At 59.9% G+C, this 7,806-nt stretch overlaps 2 protein-coding genes across 2 annotated transcripts in view; one reads left to right on the top strand and one right to left on the bottom strand.

The window, feature by feature from the left end:
- The first annotated feature begins 2,152 nt into the window (after positions 1 to 2,152).
- Positions 2,153 to 3,494, top strand: CDK5R1 (cyclin dependent kinase 5 regulatory subunit 1). The gene has a single exon (XM_040536448.1). It carries the CDS (start codon positions 2,195 to 2,197, stop codon positions 3,086 to 3,088), a length of 894 nt encoding a protein of 297 aa, XP_040392382.1. The 5' UTR covers positions 2,153 to 2,194; the 3' UTR covers positions 3,089 to 3,494.
- A 1,633-nt stretch (positions 3,495 to 5,127) lies between these two features.
- MYO1D (myosin ID) overlaps positions 5,128 to 7,806 on the bottom strand; it is a 158,739-nt gene continuing 156,060 nt past the window's right edge. The window contains exon 22 of the mRNA XM_040536443.1: positions 5,128 to 7,678. Coding sequence (XP_040392377.1) covers positions 7,522 to 7,678 — 157 coding nt within the window. The 3' untranslated portion in view covers positions 5,128 to 7,521. The remainder of the gene's footprint in view (positions 7,679 to 7,806) is intronic.

Genomic DNA, 7,806 nt, shown 5'->3' with positions numbered 1-7,806 from the left:
AGTCGGCAAACCACGGGGTGAGTTGGCTGGCAGAGGGTTCAGACCCACTTTTCCGGTTACGTGCAGGACACCCCAGTGCTGGTGCCTGCTCTGCTTTCCTTGGGTTCCAGCCCAGGCTCTCTCTGCCTTGTCCGGGGCCCTCCCGGCTCCCTGCTGGTGGCTGCGGTGAGGCTGCCTCGGCCTCTCTCGGGTCCAGGAAGCTGGGTGTCTTCAGTTTTTCCCTGTAAAACGTTTTGGAGCCCTTCTTCAGCTCCCACACTTGAGACAGGGCGCTGGCACGCTGCTTCCCCCCCCAGGGGCTCGATGCCAGCTGTGGCCTTGGACCGTGCAGTGTTGGGATGCTCCCCCCAGTCCCACAGCCGACGTGCCTCGTGCTGCAGGACTGGTGCTCCTAGGCAGGAAAACGCAGAGGACCTAACTCCTGTTCTTGCCTAAGGCGTGGGGGGAGTGTGTTCCTGGATTTCTTGGTAGTTTTTTTTTGAGCTATAAATGTCTCATAAGGTATTTCCCAAAAGCTGCTCTGGCCAGTTCACTGTAATGCCACTGAAGTGGCGTTTTCCCCTGGGGGTTCTTAGCTGTGGATGTGATCTGCTGATTTAGGTTGCTGATTGTAGGTGAATGAGGGGAAATTCATTTGTGGAGCCTGCATGTGCGGCGATTATGTGCACAACCAAGGTGCTGAGGTGAAGAAAGAGCAGGAAAAGGTGGAGATCTTGCATGTGTCCTCAGCGAGGGCGGTGTCCAGCTCTGGCTATCACCTCTTAAAGGGTGAGGGAAGACCAACGTGGTCCTGACGCAGCAGCTAGCGAGCAGACAGGAGCATGGCAAGGGGCTCAGGGCGTGTGGCTGTGGGGCCGCAGTCCCCATGGCACACTCGTCATTCCAGCTCTCCGAGGGAAGCTGGGCTTTGCTAGGCATCTGCGCACCTGCCTTCCATGCCCAACCCTATTAAGATTGGGGCCAAATGAGCTCCACCGTTAGGCCTTGTTAAAGCCTTTTAGCTTAGCCTTCACATGCTTAACTTAAAAACCGGGCTTTCACACCAAGGCGGGTTTCGTGCTGCCGGGGTCTGGGTTACATTTTTAACAGCCAGGGGCCTTTGCTGGTAAGGGCGGTGCCTGCGGGGCTGCCCCTGCACAGCCCCTCTCTGCTCGTGCTGCAGGAGGCCTGTGCAGCTGGTTGTGGGGACGAGAGGGCACGAGGCCACCAGGAGCCAGCAGCGGGGGACGCGTGGCTTTCCCGGTGCGTGGGGCCAGGCCTTTCCTCGTGCATTTCCTCGTGCCAGGGCAGAGGTGGAGTGCGTGGGGCCCGGCTGCAGCCGGGTGGCTCCGTGCAGCGCTCTCCGGGCTGGGGGCTCGCTGCGGGCGCAGCTTTTCGAGCCCTGCCCGGCATTTTGAGCCGCTGCACAGGGATCCCAAGCGTGACCCCTGCGCTGCGGGCTGCGGCCCTCGAGCTCCACGTGCTGGGAAAAACCCCACGGCGCTGGGGGTGTTGAGAGCAGCGGGGGTGCTCCGGGCCGTGCTGCGCGTCCGGGCCCCGCTCGCTCGGCAGCACCCAGCAGCAGCGGGGCCGGGGCCTCGACCTCGTGTTTTTGTTTTTCGTGCCCTCAACCCGGGGCGCGGGGGCCCCTAACGCCGCCCCTGTCCCTCCCGGGGCTGCCCCGCCGGCGGAACCTGGCGGCAGCGCGGTGACAGCGGCTGCGCTGCCCCGGCACCGCCTGCGGGCGTCGCTGTGGGGCCGGGCCCGAGCTGCGCCCGGTGCTGGCGGCGGCGTTACCGGGCTGCCCCTGCCCCGTGCCCGTCCCCCCGGGGCTCCCCCCCCTTATCCCGGGGTCCCCCCGGGGCTCCCACCCCGGCCCCCCCCGTTCTCGCCCCCTCCCCCCCCCGCGGCCGCACGTGGCGCGGCGGCGCCGAGGGGGCGTGGCCGGAGGCGGGGCCTCTGGGCGCGGTGGGCGGGGCCTCCCCGCCCCTTTTCCCGCCGGCGCGGCGGGCGCACGTGGCGGCGCGGGCGCGGGCGCGGGGCGGGGCGGCGGGGGCGCGCACTGCGCCGGCGGGAGCGCGCGCGGCGGCGGGGCGGGGCGAGGCGCGGCGCTGAGCGGCGGCGGCGGCGGCGGAGCGGGCAGCGAGCGCGGGGCCGCGCCGGGGCCGGGGCCGGGGCCGGGGCGGGCGGCGGGCCCCGCCGGGCGGCCGGCGCCATGGGCACGGTGCTGTCGCTGTCGCCGAGCTACCGGAAGGCCCCGCTGTTCGAGGAGGGGGCGGCCACGGTGGGGCACTACACGGCGGTGCAGAACAGCAAGAACGCGAAGGAGAAGGGCCTGAAGCGGCACTCGCTCATCTCCGTGCTGCCCTGGAAGCGCATCGCCGCCGTCTCGGCCAAGAAGAAGAGCTCCAAGAAGGTGCAGCCCAACGGCGGCTACCAGAGCAACGTCACCCACCTGAACAACGAGAACCTGAAGAAGTCGCTCTCCTGCGCCAACCTCGCCACCTTCGCCCCGCCGCCCCCCGCCGCCGCCGCCGCCGCCGCCGCCCTCGCCTCGGCGCAGAAAGCCCCCGCGGCCGCGCCCGCCGCCGCCGCCACCCCGCGCCGCGTCGTGGTGCAGGCGTCCACCAGCGAGCTGCTGCGCTGCCTGGGCGAGTTCCTGTGCCGCCGCTGCTACCGGCTGAAGCACCTCTCGCCTACCGACCCCGTGCTCTGGCTGCGCTCCGTGGACCGCTCGCTGCTGCTGCAGGGCTGGCAGGACCAGGGCTTCATCACGCCGGCCAACGTGGTCTTCCTGTACATGCTGTGCCGGGACGTCATCTCGGCCGAGGTGGCCAGCGACCACGAACTGCAGGCAGTGCTGCTCACCTGCCTGTACCTCTCCTACTCCTACATGGGCAACGAGATCTCCTACCCGCTCAAGCCCTTCCTGGTGGAGAGCTGTAAGGAGGCCTTCTGGGACCGCTGCCTCTCCATCATCGACCTCATGAGCCCCAAGATGCTGCAGGTCAACGCCGACCCGCACTTCTTCACGCAGGTCTTCGCCGACCTCAAGAAGGAGAGCGGCGCCGAGGAGAAGGGCCGCCTGCTCATCGGCCTCGACCGGTGAGCGCCGCCGCCGCCGCCGCCTCGCCCCCGGGGCTGCCCCCCCCCACCCCCCCGACCCGGGACCGGGGGCCCCCCCCCCCGACCTCCTCCCCAGCCCAGCAAAGCGGCGGCGGAGCGGAGACCTCGCCCCCCCCCCCTTCTCCATCACCCCCCTCCCCAATATTCCCGTCCTCCGGGGCTGGCTCAGCTCGGCTGCAGCGAAACCGGGCGGGGGGGGGAAAAAAAAAAAAAGCAAAAAGAAGGAAAAAAAAAAAGGAAAAAAAAAACCAATAGCCCTGAGGCTTGCGGCGGGGGAGGCGGGGGGCGCCCGGGGCGGAGCGGGGCAGCCCCGGTCTGGCCCGGCCCCGGCGACAGCGCGGCCGAGACAAAGAGCAGGTAGGGGGGGAAAACGGGATAAAAAAACCACAAAAATAAAAAAGGAAAAAGGGCAAAAAAAGCGACCCCTGCGGGCCCCGCCGGCTGCGGGGGGGCGGCCGCCAGCGGGAGCCTGGCTCCGGTGCGGGAGCTGCGGGCGCGGATGGGATCGGAACGGATCGAAATGGATCGGATCGGAACGGATCGGATCGGATCCGAAAGGAACGGATCGGAACGGAACGAAGCTGTGAAGGGCCGGGCCGGGCCGAGCTGCCCGGCCCCGGGCTGGCCCCCGCCCCTCCCGCCCCGTTATTTATTTTCTTTGAAAAGACTCGGATTTCTGAGTGGGTCTGGGGTAGGGAAATAACTGCTACTGTATCATTACATCAATGTGAAATGTATTGTTCCCATCGTGCACTGATCATGAGTATTGTGTAAGGATCTACTTGAGTGTGCAAGCAAGGAAAGAAATCTACATGCTGCTATATGAATACTTTTAGAACAAAAATACTAACCTACGGGGGAAAAAAAAGGAGAAACCCTTCTTTATTCTTTCATTGTTGCTTTTACAGTGGTATTGCGCATGCAAACAGAAGCATTTTGTGTCTTCAAAAAAAAAAAAAAACACAAAAGGGAAAAAAAAAACACAAAAAAATCAAAAGAAAACCTTACAAGAGATGGCTGTAAAAATTACATCCATGCACAAAGACCCGACACCACCCCGATACCGCAGTCTTGAGCCGGTATTCCCTTATCAGGCCTGGGGACTGATAAGTTTTTTTCTTTTTTTTTTTCTTCATGTGCACAGTTCTAGTTTAGTTCTGGTCCATCGGTCGTTAAACATGCAAGCGAGAGGGAGGAATGATGTGCCATTTCTTTTTCTTTTTCACTTGAAACTCTTCATCGCTGTACATTGGAACCTGCTAATTATACATGTGTACGTATGTTTTTTTAGTGCAATCTCTTCTGTAGATCTTTGTTGACCAAATTGGTGGGTATTGTTACTTATTAATTTATATTTGTCTCATTTTGTATGTATGTGTATAGTGCGTTTGTAAGTATGTGTGGTTTATAACCTGACAGACTGTGTCATGGGGCTCAGTGTGCCTGTAATTTAATCCCCTCCCCTTATTTTTATTTATTTTTGTACTGTGCTGATTAAATAAAATGCACTGACCATCCATTACACGGCAGCGTTTCGTGGCAGAGTCTTTTCTGCAGCGACCTGTGTGGGTCAGACGCCTTCCGTGCCCGCGTCGCAGCGCTGGAAAATTGGATTTGCCTTGACGAAGGAGGGGTTTAATGCATCAGCTGCGCCCGTGCCTTAATCGCGTTAATGGCACCGGGGTCACCCCGCCACTGGTGGCTTCGGTGCGCGGTGCGGGCTGAGCGAGGAGTGGGGCTGTCCCAACGCGGCTGCCAGCAGAGCAGGCGTTTGGGGGCGAGGGGACAGGCGCAGGACGGCGAGAGGAGACAACGGCGCCGCCGGCAGCAAAACTGGACTGAGCTGGGAGCTGGAAGGTGCCGAAGGTTCCCCACCGCAGCACGGCTGCCCCACGAAGGTGAACCGTGGGTTCTGAGCATGCCGAAAGGGGCCTGGAAATTCCACTGCCCTTCCGTGCGTCAGGAGCATCGTCTTCCCCGCGACGCCTCGCTGGTCAGAAACGGGCACCACAAGAGTGGGATGCAACTAATTGGTCTTTTTATTTATGACAGTGAATTATGTAAACAAAAACCCAGGTCAATGATAGTAGGTTTTTCTGCTTTTTTACACATTAAAATATCAACTATATAAAAAAAAAAAAAAAGTTCATTGCATTATCGCCCAAGGCTGAAAAATCAAAATTCAATTTAGAAATAGTTAATTTATGGGAAAAAAACAGGAATATATATATTTTATATATTTATATATATATATATAAAACCAGAGCAGGAACAGATAATATATTTTATAAAGACATTTTTCATCTCGTACAATATTGCCATCTCATCTCATAGCATTAGAAATTTCCTACACACGCAATTTATTGCTGTCCATCATGATTCATTACAACCATTTCGTTGGAGGGATAGTGTATAAAAGTGCTGATTAAAACTCCTGCCACTACCTTGCCTACGGATTAGTGTCACTAGGGAGGCTTTGGGACCATTAGATACAAAAAGCGAGAAGTGCAAATAGAAAGGCACAGCAATGGCGAGGACTTTCCTGCTGGCGCTTCCTCGGGATGAGGGCAAGCGCGCTCTCCTGCCCAGGTGTGAGATGGCTTCAGCTGTGGCGCTGCTGCTGCTGTGGGGCACAAACCGGGATTAGGTGGCCAAGGGGCCGTGGGGGGCCCTGGGTGGTCGCACTCGGCAGGGGGCATGGGGCACAGAGCAGGGGGCACGGGGCAGGGGGCATGGGGCATGGGGCAGGGTCGGGAGCTGGGATGTCGCCGCCAGCCTCCCAACAGCCACAGAGCCGTGGGGCAGCCTTTGAAGGGTGCCTGGTGCTTGCTGGCTCCTGGAGGGGCCTCTGGAGGCGCAGGGCAGCCCCCGTGTGTGGCACGCTGCGTCCCCGAGCAGCTCCCCATGAGCAAACACCAGTGGCTGGGATGTGGCTCTGGGCTTCTGGGCTCTGGTCCCATCAACCTCAGGTCTCTGGCAGTGGTTGGGGATAAAGGCTGCCCCTGCTCCCCAAGGCCACGGCATGGCTTTTTAAGCATTTTATTTAGGGTTTGTTAGGTGCGTCTGATTCCTAAAATCCCAGAGCTCAGTTGCACCCATGGGGTGTCACCACACGTGCCCCTGGCCGTGGTCGCGTCCCATGGGCTGCAAATCCTGACCTGACCAGCAGCGCCAGGACCTGGTCTACGGGATCCCAACAGCCCCACAGCCGCCTCCGCTCAAATACCACCTCTTCAGCCTGAGCTACAGCTCGCTGGCCTTAAATAAAAAGCTTGGTGGTGTACCTGGCACAGAGGAGAGCTGGTGAAACCACGGCCCTAGGTTAAACACAAAACACCAAGAGCGAGGTTAGCCAAGCTCTGTGCATCAGCTAAAGGTGATGCTGGCCGAAAAGCCGAGGTGATGGCAATGGGGCCACCGACACCCAACCGGGAAACCTGTAGGAAGGGTCCAGCCTTGCAGCCGGGTCTGTGCTCCTGCCCTGCCAGAGGCAGTGTCTGCATAGTGCAAAGCGCGGCAGCGCTGGGTTGGGTCCATGGGCCCCTAGGCCCCTGCAGAGACCTGGCCAGTGCTTCCTAACAGCCCTCCCCCAAAGCTCATCACGGGGGATACTGAGAAGCCACAGGATCATATAAAAACTCTGCAAGGCCGCTGGGTCCAAATGGGAACCCACTTTGGTCACTGGAGAGGGTAATTAAGGCAAAAACAATGCAGATAGATGAAAAAACCCAACACCTCTGCACTGTGAATCCCACTCTCCCGTTGCGCTGGGCTACCCGGCTCCCACCAACTTGCCTCTGTGCTCCTGAACGCCAGCAGGGAAGCTGCGAGCCGCGAGCTGCGTGTCCCCGACCAGCCTGACCCCGTGCGTGCCAGCGGGGCTGGGAGAGCATGGGGCGGCTCCGCGGCAGGGACGCCGGCCCTCCTCTCCAAACGGGGCTCCGTCTCCATCAGGATGTGGTGCCCTATCGCCAGACTCCCTTCCTGAGCCGGTTTCTTTGGTTCCTCCGGTGGAGGCTGCACAATATTGCAAAATGACAGACAAACACAGAAGGGAACAGGGGAGAGGGCGGAAGAATCAACGTGGGAAAGGGAGGAAAGGGCTAAGTACCTATAAATGCTTTTTTGGAATAATTCAGATGCACTTTCCTGATATTCTGGCCTGTTTTGTAAGGTGGTTACAGGCCACATTGACTGTTTTAAGCCTTCGCTGCATGTGGTAGTAAAACCCCCTCCTGAATGTGGGTTTGCTAAGCCTCTAGCTGTAGAGATCTTTTTGGGCGCATGACTGTGTCACAGCTGAGCAGCTCTAAATTATTCCCCTTGAAAGGTCCAAGGCACAGGGAGGGAGACCAAAGCCCCGGTCTATCTTTCCTCCGCCCTCTCCCCGGGCTCGCTGCGCTGGCGGAGTGGATGCTAATTCCCTGGCACGCAGAGGACGAAACCGGAACGATGCTTGGTGAAATCCGGCTGGGATTGGTTAATCTTCGTTTCCACAGAGACGGTGCATTTCCGCCCGTGCAGGCTGCACTGCACCGGGTTGGTGACGCTGACTTGCAGCGCGCGCTTCTCGCTGCAAGGCAAAGGGAGAGGAAGCGTCAGGGAGGGTCAGGCCATGTTTTCAGGTCAGGACGCGTCCTGCGGCAAGCAGAGCAGGAAGCGTAAAGCCAAGGAAGCCCCCGGCCTCTGGGCCTCGGCCGA

The sequence above is a fragment of the Cygnus olor genome, chromosome 25 (genome assembly GCF_009769625.2).
Source record: "Cygnus olor isolate bCygOlo1 chromosome 25, bCygOlo1.pri.v2, whole genome shotgun sequence".
Classification (NCBI taxonomy): domain Eukaryota; kingdom Metazoa; phylum Chordata; class Aves; order Anseriformes; family Anatidae; genus Cygnus; species Cygnus olor.
The sequence above is the reverse complement of the archived record's forward strand: the minus strand, read 5'-3'. Positions and strand labels throughout refer to the sequence as shown.